Below are 23,607 nucleotides of genomic sequence, written 5' to 3'. Positions count from 1 at the left end.
GTGCTGAGCTGGTGTACCTTTTTTTGTGAATGCCTCTTTCTTCCAGTTCTGTTACCACCCTGTCAGTCCCCATAAGTGCTGCTGCTGCCAAGGGGTATTGCTGAACGTAGGTGATGTTAGAGCAGGGTAAGGGTACAGATGTTTGTAATGGACTCGCTTTCACTATATCTGAATCCTTTTTATTTGGTGCGAAACTCCACACAGTCCCATCTGGGAGTTTCCACCTTCAGCCACGTGGTATGTCAAACCCTAAAATACTAACACCCCTAACTTTCATTCCTCTGGCAACCAGAGTGACAGTTTTGCAGTGGGGCCTTCCTTTTCCTGTGAATTTACCCCTGTGCCAGCCAGGTTTTATGCTGAGGGTCTGTGCTGTTTCATTACCAATTACTGACATCTGAGCTCCGGTATCAATAAGCAAGTTTACCAGTATTTTTTGGGGTCCAACAGGAGTGGCAATGATAGGGTCAAAGTACTCATCAGAGAGCCACTGAATTTTGCTCCCTTCTTCCCTTCCATTCACAGCACAGGGGTGCAGGGACTGGGAGATGGGGGCTTCGGTCAGTCCCTTGCAAGTTGGTTTCCTTCTTGGCCAGGGGCTGGGGGGTGGGTATTCATTTCATACCCTTCCCCTGCTGCACCCACGGGAGACAGTCCTCAATGAACTTCTCCAACGTGAGTCATTTCCCACAGGGCTTTATCTCTTTATCACAACGTGTCTCAGTCCCAGTCCTCCATGGGGTTATAAGCCTCCCCCAGCAAACCTGTTCCGACACAAAACTCTCTCTCGCTCACCTCTGTGTCTATGATTCTCCTCATGGCTGCAAGTGCTGGCAGCAGCTTATTCCAACGTAGGGTCACAGCATCTTCTCTATGTCTCCACCTGCTCCGTCCAGCGTGGAGCCCCTCCATGGGCTGCAGGTGGGGTCTCAGCCTTTTCCATGGGTTTCTCCATGAGCTGCAGGGGCATCTTTCTCTCTGGCACCTGGGGCACCTCCTGCCCCACCCTTCCTGGCCTTGGTGTCTGCACAGCTCGTTGCATCTTCTCACTCCCTTCTCCGGTGGCAAAATGCAGCTGCTTCCAGGTGGTTTTCTCCTCTATGTGATTCTCAGAGGCGCTGTGACTGTCTCTCGGCTGCCACTTTGGCCTTGAATTGTCTGATGTTTACACTTTGAGGCTGGCAGAAAACTGTAACTGCTGCTTGCAAAAACCACCTCAGCAGCACGGCCTGGCAAAACTGCAACACCCTCACAGCTGGATGAATGACAGCACAGGCTGCTAAAGCAGCAGGTACACGGGCTCTCTGGACTGTGGGCGGTAAGTTTGCTGCCAGCAAAGTGCTTGTAAACCCCACAGGTCTTAACTACTACTGTGTTAGAAGATATACAGCGACTCTGGAGAGAGTTATAGTTTCCCAGAGGCACGTGGTGTAACCAGGTGTTTGAATCCTACCCAAAGGCATACTGAGGGGGACGATAAGAGGCTCGGCCTGTTGACTGATCTTGGGCGTAAGGATGGAATGCAATGGTAACTTCTCGTATGTGATGGTGTCTTCCCTGACATCCTCTCTCCCATATATTTTTATGTTATTTCTTATTTCTGAGGTGGAGCTTGAGTGCCTTCAGTCACATGTACTTGTGTTAGGATTGGTGTAAAATCCTCTTGCTCAAAGGGGGTTGGTTGTGCCCCGGAGGCACAGGTAGCTTTTGGGATGGAGGTGTGTTTTGGCATTAGGATGATAGTATAGTGAGAAGAGTTTACTAAAGGACAGCATTTTGTCAAATACATGACAGACTGTTGGCTCAGAGTAGTAAATGTGCAGCTTGTCAGTTCCGTTAACCTTCAAGTTCACATATCATCACCGAGCCTGGTCACGGTGTCTCTACTCTGCTCCACCCTTTGTGCAGCTATCTCAGGGTTAGAACTTCAAGCTTCCCTGATGTTACCAACCTTCCAGATTGCCTTGGAACTCATTGCACAGAAGGATGTTTAGGAACTTACGGTGACAGGGATACTTGCCCTATCAGTTGCTCATCACCCTGGAATGTTTCTTGAATGCTGAACCTTTCCTTAAAACATGAACATAAGTTTGATTTCTAAGTTACCCCCAGCAGTTATTTCACAGCAAGGTCAGTAGACTGGTGGTGCAGAGGAGGAGAGTGCTTTTCTACAGCCCTGTGGGCTCTTTGGAGGGCTGACTTGTTCCTGGTGACAGGTGAACCTCTGGCAGCATGTGGTGCATTGACCTTGGCTGGCAGCTGAGCCCTGTGCAGCTGCTTGTTTCTTCCCACAGTGGTACGGAATAGGAAGAGTAAAAGCAAGAGAATTTGGGAATTGAGATAAAGGCAGTTTAATAGGTGAAGCAAACCATAACCCCAAACATTCTCCTCTTGATCCTCCTTTCTCTGAGCTTCTACTGCTGAGCGTGATGTTACATAGCATGGCTACTAACCCTTTGATGGATGTGAATCAGCTGTCCTGGCCGTGTTCCCTCCCAGCCTCTTGCCAACCCCCAGGCTGGTCACTGCAAGGGTAGAGTTGGGAAAAAGAAAAAGCCATTATGCTGTGCAAGCACTGTCCAGCAGTGGCTAAAACACTGGTGTGTTACCAGTGTTTGTGTTCATAAGTCCAACATGCAGCGTGCTACAGGCTGCTGAAAAAGAAAAATAACTCTTACCTCAGCCAGACCCAGTACACAGCATTCTTTGTGTTCAAATAATTCGTGCCTAGCCTGTGGCCTTTCAGATGGGTGGGTGTGCAAAGAAGCTTGGAAAACAAATCTGAGTGGCATTTCAGGGAAGGAGTGGTGTGGCTTTGAATCCTCCCACCTAGGGAGGATTGCTTTCTGAACCCCAGACTATTAGTCTGGTTTGTAAGATGAAGAAAAACCAGTGTGGAAAAATTCATCTGTATGTGCTCCAAACACCCCCGTGAATCACTTGGTAAGAGCAAAGGAATAACATCAGCAACTGAGACTTCTGAAATGTGGCAGTTTTATCTAAGCCCCAGGCATTCAGGGGAAGGGCCTAGTTTTGGCATTGCCTTGGGAAATAAAACTGAGTTGTAACCTGCCTCTTGGTGAGGATTATGTATGCAGCTGACTTCATCTTTTCAGGTCTGGTTGCTAAGAAGCAGCAGACACCCAAAATGCACATGGTCCTGTGCAGTCCCAGGAGTATTATGTACCCTCCTGCTACCACATTTAGAGCAGGACTGCCTAGAGCAGGACACCTGAGGTGTTTCCAGGTAGTTACTGAACATTTAACATAGGAATGCTGTGTTGCATTTTTATGTAGTGCCCTGAGCTAAATACCCTGATCAGTGGGAAGATGCTTGAAGCCTTTGTTGAAACTCCATATCTTTAAACCTCAGCAGCTGCTTAACACTGAACTTGTTTATGCCTGGCTTTAGTTCACTTGAAACCATTGCTGACTGGTGATTGGAGCTTGTTTTCTAGCAAATGGGATGGAGTGGAGCAATCAACAAATTCTAAGAGGATCTATTGGAACAGAAGCTCTTTTTTGAAGTAGCTTACAATATGGTTTAGTTCAGATGCTCAACTGGGTATGGCCATGAGAGAGGAGGTGTGACATACTTGTTTGGACTCTGATCTTGCCTGTGCTGATGTGAAACAAGCTGATTCAGAGCATACCAGAACTTCTCCAGCTTTATTCTGGAAGGCAGGGTAGAATCTGGTTCCTAGTCTTTCATTTGCCTCCACGTAGATTGTGTCTTACATTTCTCATCTCTCTTCATCATTAAGATAATGTTTTATTTTAGGTAGTAAGCCTCAATAGGGACCAATTACTGCCAGGCTAGTTCAGCCTAGCTCTGATAATGACCAAGCTGATTTCTGGTGGGGAACATTGTTTTGGAGGTGGTGAAGTGGGATCAAGGCCAACAGAAGTGCTTTGCGAGTGGTATTTGGTCTAAAAAACAACATTTATAGATGAAATATCTGTCTTCATTGGCTTCCTGTCTGACTCTGAGTGCTTTCTGTTCCAAGGTACTGTTTTGCCTGCGGGATCTGTTTGGAGGTGACCATGTATCAGCATTTTAATAGATCCTGTTTATGCTGTATTTGGAACGTCTCTTTGCTTTTTTCCTGTGGAGTCTAGGGATATCTCTCATTTTATTTAGCTAATAAAATCTCTGGATTTCTGGTGTAAAAGACTTGCTCAGTGGCCATGTGTGGCTTGGCACTATTGAGGGGTCTGCACAAGGTAGCTAGTAAGAGCACTGACTTAGGCTTTGATTTGGTATTTGTGCTGCACTTCTATGGGGGGAAAAAACCTTCCAGACAATACAGAGAACTTACTAAAAGAAAAAACCCTCCAAAAGTTATTCCAGGGGTTTTTAATCTAAGTATTACAAAGCAAAAATCATGGTACCCTGTGAAAGTTTATTCTTCTGAATGTAGATTTCTGTATTATGCCATGTACGCTTAAACATTAATTGTCATGGAGAACAAAAGAGGCTGTGTAACAGGCAAATGGCCTGGGGGTGGCCCTGGAAGCTGCCCTTCTGACGTCCTTGCAATGTCACTGATGCCTCTTGTGCCCCACGCTTCACCCTATGCTGGATTTTTTGACCCACTACATGTAGTCTGCAAGACTGAGCTGTTTAGGAAGCAGACATACTGTGCAAGCCTGAGACTTTACTGGTCCAGGTGGGGTTGTAGCTGCCTGATGGAAGAGAGTAAAAAACACACTGTGTGAGACAAGGCTGGGCTTGTTTGTGCCCAGGCTTCCTTGCTGGAGGCTACACAACGTGTGCATGTGTTTGTTCCTGCACGCGTGCACAGAGTGCCGTGTGCTGGTCAGCTACATTTCCTTACAGTTAGAGACTCACAGACCGGTTTGGGTTGGAAGGGACCTCAAAACCTAGTTAGTTCCAACCTCCTGCCACAGGCAGGGACACCCTCCACTAGCCCAGGCTGTCCAAAGCCCCATCCAACCTGGCCTTGAACCCTGCCAGGGAGGGGGCAGCCACAGCTTCTCTGGGCAGCCTGTGCCAGGGCCTCGCCACCCTCACAGGGAAGAATTTTTTTCTTTATGTCTAATCTAAACCTACCCTTGTCCAGTTTAAACTCATTACGCCTTGTTCTACCACAACACTCCCTGATAAACAGCCTCTCTCCAGCTTTCCTGGAGGCCCCTTCAGGTACTGGAAGATTTCACTGTACTCTGTGTCCCCTGGTTGTTTTACCTGGGAAACTGTCCCGTAGTGCCTCGAGGAGGGTTTGGGGTACTGGGCAAACATGCTCACCCACTGCTGCTAGCAGTGTGGGAATAAGGCATGGCAGGATGCACTGTGGTTGAGGAGATGGGAAGGAGCACCAGTGGTTCTGGTTGCCCATGTAACTTATTACCCAGAAAAGTAAATATTTTGAAATCAGGAAGGCAGTGAGACCTTTCTTAGGATGGATTGCTGCGTGGTTGGATCGGTGTCTCGTTTATCTGCAGTGGCTTTTATCAGGTTAGGGGATGTTGATAACGCTTCTTTTATAGCCCCAGCTTAATCTGTGGCTGTGAGACAACACCCTGGAATTCACTGCTTGCAAGGGTGATAGAGCATGAGGGGGAGCTGGTGCTTGTTCTCATGGCCTTAGCGCTGCTGCACGGTGCTACACACCAGCACAGCTCCTGGAATCGCGGGTCCCAGCGCTGCCTGCGTGAGGTGGGCCTCAGGAAAGCCACCTCCGTCGTGGTCCGCAGGCACGTGGAAGTCAGCTAACGACAGCAAATAAACCTGAGTGCTTAGACAGTAGGGTCACAGAACCTTAAACTCTATGGCAGTGGCTTCATCTAAATAGTGTTTTGCTTCTCCCTACTGTGGTGGCATTGGGGGGGCGGGGCGGGGATGAGGATCCTGTTTTCTCTCCCGAGAACTGTATTTGTGAGATTTTTTTCTTCCCTTCTAAACTCCACAATTTGAGTCTACAGCAGGACCTCAGCTAGAGCACAGAGCTCTGACTAGCACTTGTTGACCTGATTTATAAATGCTGGACATCCCAGTTACATATCACAGGTATCCCTGTGGTACCTGGTTGGAATGCTGGGCTGAAGAAGTACAGGAGAAAAATGGTCAGTGTCAAACTTGAAGATTACTACATTGCAAAAGCCAAGATGTTCCAATAAAACTATTTTGCTGCTGTGCATTTGACCATGTGGTTTAATATTAATTACAAAAGATGCCTCTGTGTGGGGCTCAGAAGACTGCATTCTGACCTGGGTTTTTTTTTCTTCCTATTTTAAAGGACTGGCTGTTGGTCTTGGCATTGGGGCATTGGCAGAAGTTGCAAAGAAGAGCCTTAGACCTGAGGAACGCAATGGTAAGCCCTTTCTGTATCTTTTTTATCTTTTTCCCCTAAACACAGTTTACCCATGTTTGTAAGACTGTACTCTTCTGAAAGCCCATATGGTGAGGCAGGCAGAGTAACGGGGGGTTGTGGGCAGTTCTTTTATTTTTAATGTAATCCTTCTCCACATCCAGACTCTTCTCCCATGTAAGTACACCACAGCCTCAGTATGTAAACAGAGGTCAGGGTTAGACTCGAGAGGATGAGTCTGTGCCAGCACAGTTTGTACAGCTTACATTCCCACAGCGGCTTCAGACTCCGAATCCTGTCCCCTGCCCTTTCTTGGATTGTCTTGCCCCAACAATGTTGTTAAGTTCTTTGGTGAAGCCACGTAGTTCTGTCGATGCAGAAGCTTCAGATGAGCCTGTGTGCCTGAGGGCTGTCAGTGGCTGCAGTCTGTTTGAAACCCAGCGTCTGGTTGAAGGCATAGAAAGTACAGGGTGGTGTTTCCTAGAAAGCACCAGCTTGCTTTAAAGCTTTTGGCTCCTCTCACTTGTTTCTTACCCCAGAAAAGCTTTGGTGGGGTGCTGCAAAATGCAGAGTTCTTTGTTGCAGTTAGTGCAGGCTGTACTCTTTGCCCGGCCTCTTTGGTTGGGCTGGCACGTCCCTGTGTTTTAGGTTTGTTTCTGGCGTCTGGAGCAACCTGATGAAAGGGTTAAGCACTTGTGGCTGGAAGTAAAAATGAGTTCGTATCATTCAGTGTTCAGAAGTGTTGCTTTGAGGTAATGACCACTGCTGGGTCCTTGTAACTCTACTTTGTGGTCAGTAGTATTCTACTACGAGGCCAGTTTGTGTGTTACGGTTTTCTTTGGAGGGGGCAGTGTAAGGATGGAGACTGAGGTAGTGTGATCCTCTATTTTGGGAGGTACTGAAGTGGTTGAAAATGGAAGAAAGCTGGTGGGGGGAGGAGGAGTAGAACCCTAGAACCCCCCAACCAATCAGACAAACCCCAACCAAAAAACCCCAAAGGAAAGAACACCACCCAGCAGATGAAGCCTGTTCCCTGTGATGGGATGACAGGACTAAGGCAGGGGTTGTGTGCCATGCAGGATGCTGCTTGTTAATACTTGTACCTTTGTATTCCCTGTACAAGTAGGCAACACAGCAGCCCAGCAGAGAAAAAGGATCTTGGCAAAGAGTTATAGTTTTTCTCCATGAGGTGTTGGAGGCTTGGCTGTGTTTCTTTGTTTTGATTTAAAAACACATATTCAGGTAAACATGGCCCATCCTGGAGAGAATCCTTTAAGGCTTTTGCTTTCAATGCTTGTGATATTTGACAGGTTCTTCATACCTGTTGGAAGCTGATGATTTGCTTTACTTTTTACAGAGGAGGAATTACACAACTGCTGGCATTTCTTTGCTTGCCAGATTATTTTCTAACTGGGCACACCCCAAAGTGAAAACTCAAGCTTGCAGAGCTATGAAATTTAAGGGAATAACATGAGCTTTGCTTCTCTTCCTTATAGCATGAGAAATGATGATTTATTTTTTTACTTTGAGGGCACCTGACACTTTTTCCTTGCAAAAAAAGGGATTGCACCTTTAGACTTTTTTTCTTCTTGCTGGGGCAACTATTATTTTCTTGTATAACTTTGTGCCAGAAGTCTGCTCTGCAGTCTGAGTCATGCTTTGGGAAGATTAATTTTCTTGGACAAACCCTGATTAAAGAGTAAGGCAATAAGAACTGCTGACTTCAATCCTAGGCAAGGGAGTAAGAAAATGACCTGGGTTTTGTTTTTGGCTGTCTTGCTTTGGTTCTTTCTTCTCCTCTTGCTGTCATGTCCACTTAGAGTGTGAGCTTGGAGCAATGCTTACACTGTGGTGGGCTCTGGGACAGGGAAGGGGCCAAGAGCAGCAGGTACTGAAATGCAGCAGAAGCAAAAGACTAATTCAGCCCTCGTAATGTCTTGGAGCTTCTCATGCCAAGGACACAGGAAGGTTTCCAGGTGACAGCTGCAGCCTCCAGCTAATTTTCTTGGATGTGTCTTCCACAGGATTTAACAGTGGTAGGTAAGGCTTCATGGGTAAGAACTCCCTCTGTGGGCTCTGCTCCTGCAGAAATACATAGCAGAGGATATCTACACAAAAGTTTTGGGTCAGAGATCCCATTTTGTAACTGGCAGTACCAGTTTGGGCTGTTCTTGGGGGAAATCTCCTGACATGAGTACCTCCACATTTCTCTACTAGGTGCTGTAGGTGCTGGGCTGGGCAGAGCCCTGAAGATCTGGCAGCTGGCCTGGGTCTGATTGTAGAGTTGCTTTCTTATGAAAAGGAATAATGCAATCTCCTTTCTTCCAAGTACTTAGGCTGCATTCTTGACTCTTCCCTTGCCCCAGAGTTTGTGTGGCAGATGGTCCTAAAACCAAATACATGCAAACACAGAATCATTAAGGTTGGAGAAGACCCCCAGGATCATCTAGTCCAACTCTCCCCCTACCACCCATATTACTTACTAAACCATGTCCCTAAGTACCTCATCCAAACTTTCCTTGAACACCCTGAGGGACAGTGACTCCTCCAACTCCCTGGGCAACCCGTTCCTATGTCCAACCATTCTTTCTGAGAAGAAATTTCTCCTGATATCTAACCTGAGCCCCTTCCCTGGTGCAACCTGCAGCCATTCCCGCTTTCCTGTTGCCACTTACCTGTGAGAAGAAGCTGACTCCAGCTCACCACAACCTCCTTTAAGGTAGCTGTAGAGAGCAATGAGATCTCCCCTGAGCCGCCTCCTCTCCAGGCTAAACAGTCCCAGTTCTCTCAGAGTTGTGTTCCAGACCCTTCACCAGCTTCATTGCCCTTCTCTGGACACACTCCAGGGCCTCGATGTCTTTCTTGTAGTGAGGGGCCCAAAACTGCAGATGGTGTTCAAGCTTCAGCCTCACCAGAGCTGAGTACAGGGGGATGATCCCCTCACTGCTGACTGTACTATTCCTGATACAGGCCAAGATGCTGTTGGCCTTCGTGGCCACCTGGGCACACGGCTGGCTCATGTTCAGGCGAGTGTCAACACTGGTGGCTAGTTCTCCATTTGACTGTACTAAAGGAGGTAGAAAAGCAATGATACAGTGATGGGATGCACACAGATTTGTAAGGGTTCACACAGATTCTGGATGTGGGTTGAGCACTCCTGAGGGCTGTGCAGAAGCTGACAGTCTCCAGGCATTGTGGCTGCAGGAGCCTTCACTTCTGGAGTCTTGTCACCACAGCTTGCTTAAATGTGACTTCTATTTGCCTTTTTTTTTTTTTCTTTTTCCCCTGATGAAGTAGGGAAAACATCAACTTTGTGATCTTGCCTCTTTTTTTTTTTATCAGCATGTGCTGTCTTTTATCCCCACTGCCTTTCCAGCTAGCCCTGCAAGCTTATGTCTATATGCACTCTGTTTTCTCCTCTTCACTCACCATTTACGTAATCCTGGGTTTGACTCTCACTTTCCAGTCACCTTCTTGCTCATTCCTGCTTTTAGCAAAGCACATAAACAGCAGCTGAGGATGTGGTGTTGGGCTGCCCAGTGAGCAGGTAGTGCCCCCGTGGGCTTGGCTGCAGTGGGAAGCACACCAGAAGAGGGTGGGGAGTGCCTGTGTGCCTGATAAGACTCTTTTGAAATTGTCAGGGGTCACTGGCTTCTGGAGGAGACTTTAATCATTAACAAACTCCCTTATCCTGCTGCAGGCTCAAAAGAGGATGTTTGTGTGTGCAGGTGGTGCGAAGGAAGGTGGGGCTTTGGCTCAGTGGTTTCCCCAGCTCCTGTGTTCCGCGTGTGGAGCTCGTGCCAGGGTTCGTTGGCTCCCCATTGCTAAGGACACAAAATAGTCCTGGTGGGACAGTAGAGAGCCAGAGCTCGGTTAAATGGCTTCCAGCACTCCACTTTTCAGAGCCAGCTTTTCAAGTGGGCAAAGACACATCCTTCTGCCCCAGGTAGCTCTACCTATTCAGCCTCTCAGATTCCTTACATTCAGGACTTGGCAAAACATGCTCTGAGGATTGCTGAGATCCAAATGGTGACTTCTGGGCCTCTCCTGCCGCTCTGCATCCTCCTCTCAAGAGCGGGATAATTGTCCTGTGTACTCTCTCCTGGTGTTTCTATTCCTCTGTCATTTTTGTGTCCATTCTTTACATGGGACAGGGATTTGGACAGAGAGATGATGTCCCACATGCAGTCCCATCTTGCTGCTCTTGCACAAAACAGGTAAAAGAAACTAAGGGCTCAAGGACAGGTAAAGCCAGTGCTTCACAATTGCTAGTGGAGGGTTTGGTGGCATGGCTTTTGTAGGGAGAACACTATCAGTAAGGTAGCTTCTTGCTGGGGTTGAAAGGGTTCTGTTAGAGCAGTAATACACATAGTGCCTTAAGAAGGTTGTGTGAGCCACCAGAGTTTAGACAGCAGCTACATCAGTCCAACTCTTGGTTCTTGCTCCTCTCCCCTGGCCAGTTTGAGGTCTCTCAGTACACCCTCCTGAGACCTAGCTGGAGGTGAAGAGGATCTCTTGCTGCTCCAGGCACTATGAGACACACCAGCAACCTCCATCTGCCAGAGATCTTCAGGGCTCTTGTAGCTGCCACACCTCTTTGGGTCCTGTTTTTTTTTGTGTATGTGGGCTTCAGCTTTTCTGTCCTTTGTATCCTTTCCTCTGAAGTGTTGGGATAAAAAAGAGATGTATCTCCAAGAGGGGCATACCAGCTGTGGGCCCTGCAGCTTGGCTGTAAGACTTGACCTTCTTCCTGCTTGGCTTTCTGTCAGCAGGAGCTGAGCTGAGAAGTGGTTGATGGGTTCCTGCCTGCCCCTTCTGTCCCTGCTCTACTGGGCATCGCCTGGAGAAGGAGTTTTGGGTTGCTTCTCCCAAAGGGACCAAAACATTGAGATAGGGTCTCCTTCTGTCTCCCTTAAAAAAAAAAAAAAAAAAGAAAAAGTGGAGAGGGAGCACATCCTATGCCATGTAAAAATCACATTGCATGCTTGGGGCTGTGGCACTGCTGCACAGTAGCAAGCTGCCCATAAGAGCATGGCAAGGAATGCTCTGCATGTGTGAGGATGGAAAAGGAAAAAAGGTTTGTAACTTTGACAAGGGAAATTAATTTCTCTTCCAGTGCAATTGTTCAAGAGCAGTGTGGTATCCTAGATGAGAGCTCCTGCTGGGCTTCTCTGAGCACTACCTCCAGCCTCCTTGGATTTGCCTAGCTTGATTAACCTCACCACAGACTTGCAATCTGCTGCTTTTTGAAAACGCTGTGTGCAGCGTGGTGTTTTGGGGCTGGGGTTTTACCTGCATACCAGGAGGCAGAGAACTTCAGTTTGATGAGAAAAGAATGTTACTGTGGGTTGGGAGATGTGAGAGGTGTGCCTGTGCTCTATAGGTGCTGGGTGCACACTCTGGGCGTGCAGCTGCACAGCAGTGTGTGTTTATGTGTCCGTGTTTTGGGCAAGAGTTGCTGGGTGTGAGAAAGGAGGTTAGGTGCAGGAGCAAATCCCCGCTCCCACCAGTGCTGGCATGGTCTCTGTCTCTCCCAGGGCGATGTCAAGACTGTTGACAGTTCCTCTTCACTGTGGCTCACCCCTGTGGCTCTTCTGAGCCTGTGGTGTGAGGCTTCATGTGGTGTTTTAGTCTGAGCTACCTGGGACGAGCAGGATCCTGGACAGTGCATAGCCACCTGGATGCCTGCGCGGCCGCGGCTTTGCTGCTCCTTGGCCCTTAAGCCCCCAGTGTCAAAATCAGCACAAGACACGTGTGCCCGAGTGCAGTCCGTGCCCCTGGGTTGCAGTGAGGGCACGGAGCGTGGTCTGGATTGGTTTCCCTGAGTGGGGGCACGTGTGGGGAATGTCGACTAACGCAATGGGGTTGAGCTCACCGGGCGGAGGGCGCCCTTCATCCATACACTGTCTCTCCTCAGGGAAGAAGGCGGTGATGGATTCCAGCCCGTTCCTGTCGGAGGCCAATGCAGAAAGAATTGTGAGAACCTTGTGCAAGGTCCGGGGAGCGGCGCTGAAGCTGGGACAGATGCTGAGCATTCAGGGTAAGTGCTGGCATAGGTCCTCGGCTGTCCTTAGTGGCCCTGCTGCGGGGGGCAGCTGAGTACTTGTGGCATGAGGTGAGCTGCCTGGAGTCGGCATTGGGTGAAGGTGGAGAGACGAGGCAAGTGGTGCCCTTATGCAAGAGATGTTTGATTCAGTTCGGTGTAATGCTGGTACGCAGTAACTAAGTGTGTGCCTACACACAACCGCTTCCCCTGTGCCCCTCTTGTGTCAGGCACATAAGTGGGATTGGTTGCAAATAAGGTCGTGATCTCTATGAATTGTAATGCCTGGGTTAAAAGCAGTTTTTGAGTAGCAGAGCTGAATCACACTCTGTATCTGGGTGTCCTGCTGGAAACGAGGAGGACAACGACAAGAACATGATCCTGCTTTTTGTTCAAGGTTATATTCACAGCTCTCTCCCGTTGCAGCGTGTTTATGGTTTGTGTGCGTTGTTGGCACTGAAACTCTGCTCAGAAGGCCAGTAAAGCTGATAAGATTATCAGGTATAAAACACTTACTTCATCTTGAGGAGACTTCAAACTGATACTTATTCCCTTGGGCTCTGAAGTCAGTGATCACAGGTGAAGACATGAGTGACATCAGTGTCTGCACTGAACTGTTAGGTTACTCCTGGAAGATAGCAGGTGTGCTGAGTTCAAACCTTATCTGGGCCTGTCCACTTTGCCTTCCTGCCCAGCTTGACAGGGAAGGAAAGAATCAGCCAAAAATAGCTGTTACACTTGTCTGGAAATAACTTTCAAGATGTCCCTGAAACTGAGTCAGTGTCTGAGTGTTTGAAGTGCTTGGCTTGTGCTTCTACTTGAATTTTTGTAGGTGGTGACTGGTGGGGCATTGCATTAAATAACTCTAGCTAGCCAATAGAGCAAGACCAGCTCCCTGTTCCAGAGAGTCCCGATTGTGGCATTTGGTCTTGGTAATCACTTATTTTAGGTGCATGCTAGGTGGGAGGCAGCAGCTGCCATGTGAAAGGCTGGCACCCTGCGCTCTTTTCTCACCCTCCAGAAAGTGCCAGGTGCCAGTTGACTGGTGGCTCGTGGTGCAGACCCAGGAGGAGCTCTTGTACTCCTCGCTTTCTGAGGCACATGCCCCTGAGATGTTGGGTGAGCCAGCTGTGTCTGGAAATCAGCTCTGAAGTGAATTTGTCCAGCAGAGGTGGGGGATCAGTTTAGAGTTCTCAGGACGCTGTAGAGTTGTACCTGATGCATGCGCTGCCCTTGGCTTTGGAGTGAGAGAGAGGGAATAGCTGTGAAAAACCAGCTCTGGTGAGCAGAAATGCTCTGGATTTTTGTCACTCACTGCCATCTCCTAATGTTACCCAGCTCTGGCAGGAGTGTCAAACACTTGCCGAATGACTTCACTTGGGTGTCAAGAACATTCAGGCCGTTAGCAGCCTCGGTGGTGCTGCCCAGCCCTCATTTGACTCTTGTGAGGAGTGCGTGGAGTGCTGCAATGCCTGGCAAGAGCACAGGCCCCCAGTAACCTTGCTGAGGGACAGTTGGGGTGAAATAGGTTAGACCTTCCCAGCAGTGCAGTGTCTGTTTCTTGGGCTGGCTGTTTGGGACAGGAGAGCTTCACGCAGTTCCTGTGACTCCGTGGGCTCCTCTGTAGCCTGGTGAGTGCCAGTGGAGGTGCCAGGGACCATGGTAGAGCGTGATGGCTGATCTTTGCCCATGCCCCTGAGAACAGTTGTTACACCGTTTGGGGCTTGGCAGTGGGCACTCACACAGATGCAGTGCTTGGCCATCTTGCAGGGCTGTAACGGCGCAAAGGGCGTTTCACTCGCTGTCCCTGCAACGCCGGCCTTGCAGGGAGAGACTGGGATCTCCCCTTGAAACCTCCTGTGGATTTCACAGAGGGGTTTTGGTAGTGCTTACAAACGCTGCTCATGGCTTCGATGGGAATTCCTAAACAGTGCAAGTCTCTGTGTTATGTATCGTTCTCTCACCCTTCCTTTCCACCTCTCCTCCCAGGACAAGTGCTCTTAAGGTAACAGTTTGTTTCTTGTTTCCTGGGGTGTAGATTCGTGGTGGCATGTGCATCTGCACACGCAGAGGAACAGCAGATGTCTATTTGAATGCCACAAGCATACATGCACGTTGAGTTCTCAAGGTTAAGGCTGGGCTTGTTTCCAGTATTGGGAGAGCAGCAGATAACCCAAGTTCCTCTGTTAGCCTTTATGAAATTAAAAGTTTGCCAGAACTTGTGGCTTTTCTCTGGGCTGTTGTAGAATCTTTTGCTCAGAGGAGAGGACTAGTCAATCAAGATGCCCTTATTCCTCCTCTTTTGTATAAGTGTAAATATTTGCTTGCTGAATCCTGGCTCTTAACAGAAGAGGTCAAAGTAAGGTATTTTTTCTTCTGTCCACTTGTAGTTGCTTTGCGTTTGCATAATTGTTTACAGCAGCAGATGCTGAATCTTGGTTCCCCTGAGAGTTGAAGACTTGTGTAAGTGGGGTTTTACCATGGCACAGCTTTCTACAGAAGCTGCCGTCCCTTTGAATGAGCTGGGTTAAACCACACCATGAACCTGAGAGTGCTGGGATGACTCTCCAGAGGTTTCTTTCCATGCCCCGTGTTACCATGACACAGTGGCCTCTCTTAGACCCGAATGCTGTCCTGCTCTCAACGAGAACATGGGTTATTGGATGACAGAGGCTTGTGCAGAGCACGCTGCTCTTGGGTTTGTACAACCTGCCATCAAACCAAAAGCCTCTGTGCTGTGCAGGGCTGCCTGCTGCTTTCAGCAACACAGCTGGATGAGCTGGAGAGCACTGTGACTACTGATGCTTGATTGCAAAGTATAAAAAACCCTCCTCTCAGCGTGTTTAGTGTATTCATACTGTCTTTCCCTCAGTAATCAGGAGAGGGGTGCACAGAAACCTTCTCCTGCTGCAGCACCAGGGTGGCTTAGGAGATGTTTGGGCACTATGAAGGTGTTTGTAAGAGTGTGAGTAGCTTTATAACCTTATTTTGCTACTTGTGTGCAGGACTTCTCTTTTGTCCCTCTTCTAAAGGTGTGATGCCTCAGGTGCTGCTGCTGGGTGTGGAAGAGTTTCTGAACTAGAATTACTGCCAGAACCTTCACTGAGGCGTGCTTACTGGGTGCACAGCCCAGTGTGTCTGAATGCAGGGGCGTGTTTCTTTGTGTGCTGAAGGCCTGGAGATGCAGTGCCTGTGCTGACTGCTGTGTGCTTTTCCCTTGGCAGATGATGCCTTCATCAACCCCCATCTCCAGAGGATTTTTGAGCGTGTACGGCAGAGCGCTGACTTCATGCCGATCAAGCAGATGATGGTGAGGAATAGTGCTTCCTGCTTGTCAGGGGAGGAGGGACAGTGGCAAAATAAATGTCACCTGGGACATAACCCAGTAAGGGAGGTAGATGGGGATTTTTAAGAATATTCTTCCAATAAATGTTGCACATTTTCAATGAGGGTAACACAGAATCACAGCATCCAGGTGGGTTTTGAGTATCTCCAGAGATGGAAACTCCACAACCTCTCTGGGCAGACTGTCCCAGTGCTCTGCCACCCACACAGTAAAGAAGTTCTTTCTCATATTTAGGTGGAACTTCCTGTATTCAAGTTTGTATGTATTGCCTCTTGTCCTCTCACTGAGCACCATTGAAAAAAGACTGACCCATCCTCCTGACACCCACACCTTCAGTATTTATAAGTATTGATAAGATCCACCCCCTAGTCTTCTTGAGGCTAAAAAGTCCCAAGTCCTCCAGTCTCTCTTCATAAGAGAGTTGTTCTAGTCCCCTAATCATCTTCGTAGCCCTTTTTTGTACCCTCTCCAGTAGCTCCCTGTCCTTCTTGAACTGGGGAGCCCAGAATCGCACACATCTGACTTCTTATCTCACTTGTGTGCTGCTCTGGATGGAGGGGAAGAATATTGGGGGGGGGGTGTGTTTATGTCTCAATACTATGCTTGTGGAGTAGCATACAAATATGATTTTAAGGTTGTCTTGATTGTAGCCTCCACTTCTGTCTTTTGTCTTTCTCATGGATGTTAACTGGTGTCTGGAAGTGCCTAAGTCTTAGTCTGATGGAAAAGTAGCACCAATTTTGTCTTTTACTTTTTTGGCTAAATCTAACCCACCATCAAGAAGAGCCAGAATGAAGCAAACCAAGTTTACTATCCACAGTGTACATGGTCTCTCTTCTCTCTACTTCCTTCTGCAAATTAAGATGTGAAGGGTGATGCAAAAGAAATTGCCAGCACTACTTATCTTCTGAAAGACACTGAGCAGAGCCAGAACTTAAATATGCCAGTCTGGCAATGTAGCAAAAAAGCTGTTAAAGCAGGCTGTGAGTTTAATTGTCAATATTGCCTTAAAGAGAGTCACTCTTGTATGCCTGGACTGCTTCTGTTCAGCTTGGCAGCATGATGGAAGAGGAGAAATATCTAACTCCTTGCTCATTTTCTGGCAGGTAACAAGTGGCACCAAAAAAGGGACCTTTGTATTGCTAAGGCCAGCGGCATTTGCGCTCAGGCTCTCTGTCCTTCAGGCCAGGGCAACAGAGCCTCACCCAGATCTGATCAGCATCTGTTGAATGCTGGGGGAGCGCTGCTGGCTGGACCACCCTTGTGAGGAAGGGAGGGTGATCTGGAAAGCGGAGTGTAGGGACTCAGAGCTGCTGTGGGCTGTGTGTTAGAAGAATGTGATTTCTGATACTGAAAACCTTAAATCTTCACTTCCCATATCCTGATTTCTCTTTGTAGAAAACTCTGAACAACGATCTTGGCCCCAACTGGAGAGATAAACTGGAGTCCTTTGAGGAACGCCCCTTTGCTGCTGCTTCCATTGGTCAGGTTCACCTGGCACGCTTGAAAAACGGGAAAGAAGTTGCCATGAAAATCCAGGTGGGCTTTACAGATCAGCCTTGTCTCTTGTCTGTGCCCCACAAAAGGGCAGGGGAGCTGCATTAAAGTGTGTGTACTGCTAGACACGTGTCATGGTTTAGCCCAGACAGTAACTAAGCACCGTTGTGGCTGTTCACACACTCCACCCCTGCCGGGTGGGATGGGGAGGAGAGTCAGAAAAAAAGGTAGAACTCATGGGTTGGGTTAAGGACAGTTTGGGACAGCACAGGGAGAGGAAGGGAACAACAATGCTAATCAAAGAATATACAAAGCATGTGATACACGGTGCAATTTGTTCACTGCCTGGAACTCAGTGCCCAGCCTGTTCCTGAGCAGCAACCCCTCCTCCCTTTCCCATTCTCCCCCTCCTTATATGCTGAGCATGATGTCATACAGTATTGAATATCCCTTTGGCCAGCTTGGGTCAGCTGTCCTGGCTGTGTCCCTTCCTGGCTACTTGCAAAAATTGTCTCTCCTGTGTACAGTGCTGTTTATAATCCAAAGGAGCAAGATCCCCTGCTGACTGAACAGGGTCCCAGGCAAAGCTGGTCACCTGGTGGGGTTTTTTGTAAAGTGGGGAGGCTTCAGAAGCAGTATAGATGGGTACTGGTGTCAGCTTCAAGTGATTTGTGTCCAAAGTACTCCCTGAAGTTAGGCTGAAGTAAAAGCAATGGAGAGTTAACCATGTAGCATCAGCACACCTTCTGACCCTTCCTGACAGGCAAGGTGAGAAAGAACAGGAGGAAACCCTTTTGGCAGGGCTGGCTCCTCACCGCTTGCCCTGTTGCTGTGGGTGAAATGCTCTGAGGCCATTGGTGTCATGTCCCATTATCTGTGGTAGGGAAATGACCGGCTGTCATCTCTGTTGTGAGATCTGTGTGTCTGAGAGCCCTGCTTGTGTTCACAGAGCCCTGCTCAGAGGACCTGAACAGGCCGTTCTGGTGCAAGCAGCTGCACCTTAGCCTGGCTCCTGTTTTAGGTGCTGAGCTCTAAATAAGCTCAGAGGGGTGTGTTCCTCAGGCATGCCCTGGTTTGTGCCCAGGCTGTAGGTGGCTGTGCTGTAGAGGGGTGTCTGTGGATGCTGACCTGGAAAGCATCTGTATTTTGCTCTCTACAACCATCTGGTCTCACCACTGCCCTCTCCCATTCTGTCCTGCAGTACCCTGGTGTTGCCCAGAGCATCAACAGTGACGTTAACAACTTGATGACCGTGCTGAGCATGAGTAATATTCTCCCTGAAGGTAAAAAGATAAAGGCCCTTGTCAAGCCCCGTGTTCCCAGCGGCGTGCGTTGAGTTCTGCCCACCCCTTGCAAGCGGCGCGGCGCATCGCATCGTATCGCATGTTTCTGGCCTCAGTCCAGAGGGGGGAAACAACCTTAAGGAGACACTGAAAAGGACTTAGCAATTCTTAAGTCTGCCTGCTAAGCAGGAGAGAGGGTGGATGTGGGCAGTGGGTGCATAACCGTGCCCTGCTCCCCTCTTGTGCTGCAGAGCTGCCCCTGCCTTTGCTGGGCATGTGCCTGCTCCAGCGCCTGCTCCCTGGGGTGGGCAGCGTGCTGGTATTGGTGCTTCCTGCCCATGCACGTGCGTGTACCCAACGTGTGCCCTTGTCTCCGTGTGTTGGTTACAGCAAAGGACCAATGGGGTCTTGTGGCAGAGTAGAAAGTGTCACTTTAGATGGCTTCCTAGGGCAGCACTCGGGTTAGATAGTCCTGCTTTGTCCCTGTTCTCTGGTACGTTTGGCAGAACTCATTCTTCGCTGTGGTTCCTTTAGCCCGCCATGCCTGCCTTCTCTGCTCTTCCTATTATTCTCTGTTCTTCCCAGAGTTGTGGGAAGGTGGTTTAGCGTAGGATGGGAATGGTTGGACTTGATGATCTTCAAAGGTCTCTTCCAACCTTGTGATTCTTGTGGTCTTGTGAACTGTCAGATTTGGAGCTTACTCTGTGTCCCAGCATGCAGATAAGGCTCTTTTCCTACAGGGAATGGTACTCCTTTTTCCAGCTGTCAGCCTGCAGCAGCTGTAAAACTTAATGAGACTGTGCAAATACAATTCTAAATCAGCCTAGGTGCTGGTGAAGCCTGGGACTGTTCTCTGTGCTGGCTGGGCAGGGCCCAGCTGAGGCTGCTGCACTCCCAGCTGTCTCTGGCTGAAGAAGTACATTGATTTTCCAACTCCAAGACTGAGAAGACTGGACTTGGCTACTGCAGTTCCCTGTCTTAGTCATGCTGACTGTTTTTGCCTGACAAGTGCCCACTCCCAGTTGTAGGCAGATATGATTTAGAAATACTTTTTTCTTTGTTTTTGCTGCTTTTGCCCAGTCTAGTGTTGGTGTACTGCTGCTCCTCAGTGTGTCTCCACACCGCTGTGCAGAACAGGCAGCCTGGGGCGGGAGCTAGGGGAGCACAGAGCCTGCTGTAGCAGATGGGTGAGAAGGGTGTTGGATGTACCGTGCTAAAGGAGCAGCGGTGTAACCTTGGCCTGGGATTATTGTGTATTTCCAAGTAAATCCAGAACCTGTATCTACTTGGAAATACACTTTGGATCTCTGGGGACTCTCGTGCTCTTCAGCTCCGAGTTGGCTGGATAGCAGGTTGCTCCTCAGCAGCAGCTCTGAAGAGCTTGGCCTGAGGGGCTCCTTTTTTCTAAGCCTACTTTCTGGTGTTTGACTTTCAGGTCTGTTCCCTGAGCATTTGATTGAAGTCCTTAGCAGAGAGCTGGCCCTGGAGTGTGACTACCAGAGAGAAGCTGACTGTGCAAGGAAATTCCAGTATGTTCACACCATTGTCTTCAACCCCCTCCCATTTTTCCATGGGCATGAAATGCAGGAGAGGTGATGGTGGGGAGACAAATACTGTGCCCTGGGACATAGTGCAATGGAAGGGTGTGTTTGTGGCCTGAACTGTCCCCTTGAATTACCACCTGTGGTCTCAGCCAGGTGTATTTTCAGCCAGCTGAAACCTGACAGCACATCCCTCTCTCCCTTGGTGTGAGCCTGCCTGTTTTCTACACCTGAAGGTACTGCAGGAGCTCCTAAGGCCAGGCCACAGCGCTTGTCTGTGCATCCTCATGTCACCCCCTGTAAGCATCCTCCATCCTTTAGTCAGGTTTGTCAGACCAGCACTGCTACAGTAACTAACACCACCAGTGCTGCCCCTTCCCTGGCTCGCTGTAGTAGTGGGCTTGAGGCAGTTTTTACACGAAGGCTGGGTGAGGGAGAGGTGCTGGAGCCTGGATGTCCCTCCTGTCCCTCTGTGGCATTGCTCCCCTTGGAAGAGTCCCATTTCTTACATGGCCCTGAAGTGAAATGGGGTAAGCAAAAGTGCCCTGTGCCCTTTGAGGACCCAGCCTGGAGCCCTCCTAGTACACCACTGCTCTGGCAGGAGATGTGACCTCAGGAGCTGGTGGCAGCTGTAAATCACTGGGCTTCTCTCTGGTGACTTGATTCCTGGTGTAGCTGCTGAGCAACAGGGTCTAGCAGCAGCCTCAGTCAGTGTGTGGGGAATTGCAGGGTTCCTAACCTTTCCCTCTCCTTTCTGTATCCCCCCAGGGAGCTGCTGAAAGACCACCCCTTCTTCTACGTCCCAAGAGTAGTGGATGATCTGTGTAGCAAGCACGTCCTGACCACTGAGCTGGTGTCGGGCTTCCCCTTGGATCAAGCTGTAGGGCTGAGTCAGGAGATTCGAAATGAGGTACTGTGGGCTGGTGTTCCTCCTCCCCTTGCCCAGTGCAGTGTGCTCAGCCTGCCTGGTGACTGTCAGATCCAGAGATGCTTTGTGGAAGGGCAGAACCCTAGCGATGTAAAGTCAGGGACTGTCGGGAGCCTCTCAGAAGATTTCTGGATAGGGCGACCTAGACCTGGCGTTGCTGGTCTAGGCCTTGCAGGTGCCAGCCTTCAGGAGGAAGTGTCTGGAGGGCTGAAGGTCAAAGGCAGCTGAAAGGGAGGTAGCCTGGCTGCTGACCTCCCAGCTGCCTTGTTTCTGATGACCTTAAGGGTGGGAGGGGTTGTCAGCCAGGGCAGCAGGGTCTTGTTTTGCAGCCTGCCCTTCTGCAAGTGTTTGGGTGCCGCCTCCTCCCGTGGGACTGTCCTGTGTTGCATGGGGCTGCTGGAAAAGTACCTCTGGGTAAACAGAGGGGGGATGTGGGATGGGTATCTGGCAGGGCTGAATATAGCCAGGGGGTGGAGTGCTGGGGGGGACAAGCAGCTGCTCTAGTATCAAAAATAACTGTCCTGGTATTTGGATTTTTTTTGGGGGGAGGTAGGGGGTGGAGAGGGGGTTTTGTGTGTCTTGGTGTTAGCTGTCAGCTGTTAGCAGGTCACTAGGGAAGAGGGCAGAGCATGTTCTGCTAGATAAACAGATTTCAGCACCGTGCTGACGTGAAGCTGTGCCAGAGCTGCTGCCTCTGCTCCCGAGCTGGCTGTTCGTGGGGCTCGTCCCCACTGAGGAGCTGCTCTGTCACCAGGGCTGCTTTTAAAAGGCTGTGAGGCTGGGTGTTGCAGTGGGAGCAGCCCTTCTTTCCTGGCTGATCCACTGCCTTCTCACCCAAATGGCAGTGTCCTGTGGTAGAGTCTGGCTGGTGTTTGGTGTTCTCCTCCCTCCCTCTTGGGTACTCTGTTTCGCTCTGCAGAAGCTGAAGAAGGGCAGGAGGAGGCCGGCAGTTTTTCTGCTCAACAGGCTCCAGCTTAAATATCCTCACAGACAAGCTCTGCTTGTTTTTTGTGGGTAGAGTGAGGTATTTCTCCTGAGCTGCTGCTGCTAGTATGTAATTGAGCAGTGGGCTCTTTGGGGACTGTTGCTCTTACTTCCCCCATGCCTGTCATCCCCATGGTGTGGGTCTGATGCTCTTCCCTCAAGCTGGGTCAGTGCTGAACCTAACTGAAGTGCTGAACCTGACTGAGGAGTACACGGTGGTGGGTGTATCTGTTGAGACCCCTCTCAGTAATGGCTCTGGGCCTAGCTCTGTACACTATTCCCTTTATGGGAAGAGACTCCTCTGTAACTTCTTTGGGCCTTTAACTTAAACCAAACCTTGGAACTGCTTCACTTCCCCTGAGCTGCACTGGCTTTATTTTGGCCAGGGGTCCTGCAGGCCTTTCCACCAGAGTAGTCTCTAATGCTCTCCTGGCTTCCTCTACCTCTGCTTCTGGACACGTCTTTGTACTGTGAACATATTCCTTTGCTCTCAGGGCCCAACCAAATGAGCAGTCAGAGCTGGGAAGGTAAAAGGCAGGACCTGGACACAAGTAACACAAGCAGTTAGAGGATGCCTGGAGCCCTGCTGTTCTCAGCTGCCAGATGCAGGGTAACAGCCTGTCTGGATGCACATCCAAGGGATGACAGGAACTACAGCTCAGGCCGATGTAAAACTTGGGTGGCATCTGTGCTGTCTGCAGATGATGTCCCCGTGGGCTGAGGGTTGTTCAGAGGTTTGCTCTTTCACCTCTGCAGGAGTTTTGCAGCATGGAGCAGGCTGGTGGGGTGCTCCTGGTTTGCTAATGCCTGTACATTAATGTGTGAGTAGGGCTTGCTGCCCTTCTGACTTGCTTCTTTCTCCCCTTGCTCTTCAAGATCTGTCACAACATCCTGGTCCTGTGTCTGCGGGAGCTGTTTGAGTTCAGGTACATGCAGACTGACCCCAACTGGTCAAACTTCTTCTACGACCCGCAGTTGCACAAGGTAAGCCCAAGTAGCCACTGTTCTACCTGTACAAGAGCTGGTTTTCACCAGCTTTTTGATTATTTCCCACTCCCAGAATTTAACGAGATGCTCTTAGATTCCTGTCTTTGAGCTTTGGGCAGGTAGGACAGCTGAAACCTCATGTCCTAACTTGATCTGGATGGGAGAACAAGGCTCCTGTTCCCCTGGCTGTCTGTCTTTGGCCTTAAATCCAGTCACAGCTACTTCCTCAGCCTCAGGGTCTGCTTTGAAGCTGGTCAGTGGGAAGCTGTAGCTGGCAGTGCTCTGCCATGGCCCCCCTGGAGCCATGGACTCCCCAGTCGAATGCTCTTGCTTTGTGTTGGGCTGAAGCTGAGAGTGTCTGGGGAAGCAACTGCTTGTCCTGCAAGCGGTTTGGCTGCTTGCTTGTGCCCTGCAGGTCAGATGGAATTGCTTCATCCCCGAGGTCTGAGTGGGGAAAAGTTCTGTGCCACTTTGTCCTCCTGCAGAAAGCCTGAGTGAAGTTACCCCCTGAGCAGGTGTGATAATGCCAGCACGGGCCATACCTCCTCTGCCATGTACTGGTGCTGTCAGGGAATAAAGGAGCTGGGGGAAGCCGAGCTGCAGAGGAAAGGCTGTCGTGCCAGCTGAGCTCCCTGAAGACATGCCGAGTCCTGTTAAGGTCTGGCT

The 23,607-nt window shown here is 49.5% G+C and overlaps 1 protein-coding gene across 3 annotated transcripts in view; it reads left to right on the top strand.

Moving 5' to 3' along the window:
* Positions 1 to 23,607, top strand: part of COQ8A (coenzyme Q8A) — a 46,731-nt gene that overhangs the window by 20,292 nt on the left and 2,832 nt on the right. For all 3 annotated transcript variants that reach the window (XM_084261217.1, XM_084261218.1, XM_084261216.1), the window contains exons 5-12: positions 6,261 to 6,335; positions 12,250 to 12,372; positions 15,600 to 15,685; positions 17,120 to 17,260; positions 18,420 to 18,501; positions 19,937 to 20,030; positions 20,811 to 20,952; positions 22,831 to 22,938. In XM_084261217.1, coding sequence (XP_084117343.1) covers positions 6,261 to 6,335; positions 12,250 to 12,372; positions 15,600 to 15,685; positions 17,120 to 17,260; positions 18,420 to 18,501; positions 19,937 to 20,030; positions 20,811 to 20,952; positions 22,831 to 22,938 — 851 coding nt within the window. The remainder of the gene's footprint in view (positions 1 to 6,260; positions 6,336 to 12,249; positions 12,373 to 15,599; positions 15,686 to 17,119; positions 17,261 to 18,419; positions 18,502 to 19,936; positions 20,031 to 20,810; positions 20,953 to 22,830; positions 22,939 to 23,607) is intronic.

Source organism: Gallinula chloropus (genome assembly GCF_964237585.1).
Source record: "Gallinula chloropus genome assembly, chromosome: 3".
Taxonomy (NCBI): domain Eukaryota; kingdom Metazoa; phylum Chordata; class Aves; order Gruiformes; family Rallidae; genus Gallinula; species Gallinula chloropus.
Note: the sequence above shows the minus strand (reverse complement) of the source record. Positions and strands in the feature narration are given on the sequence as shown.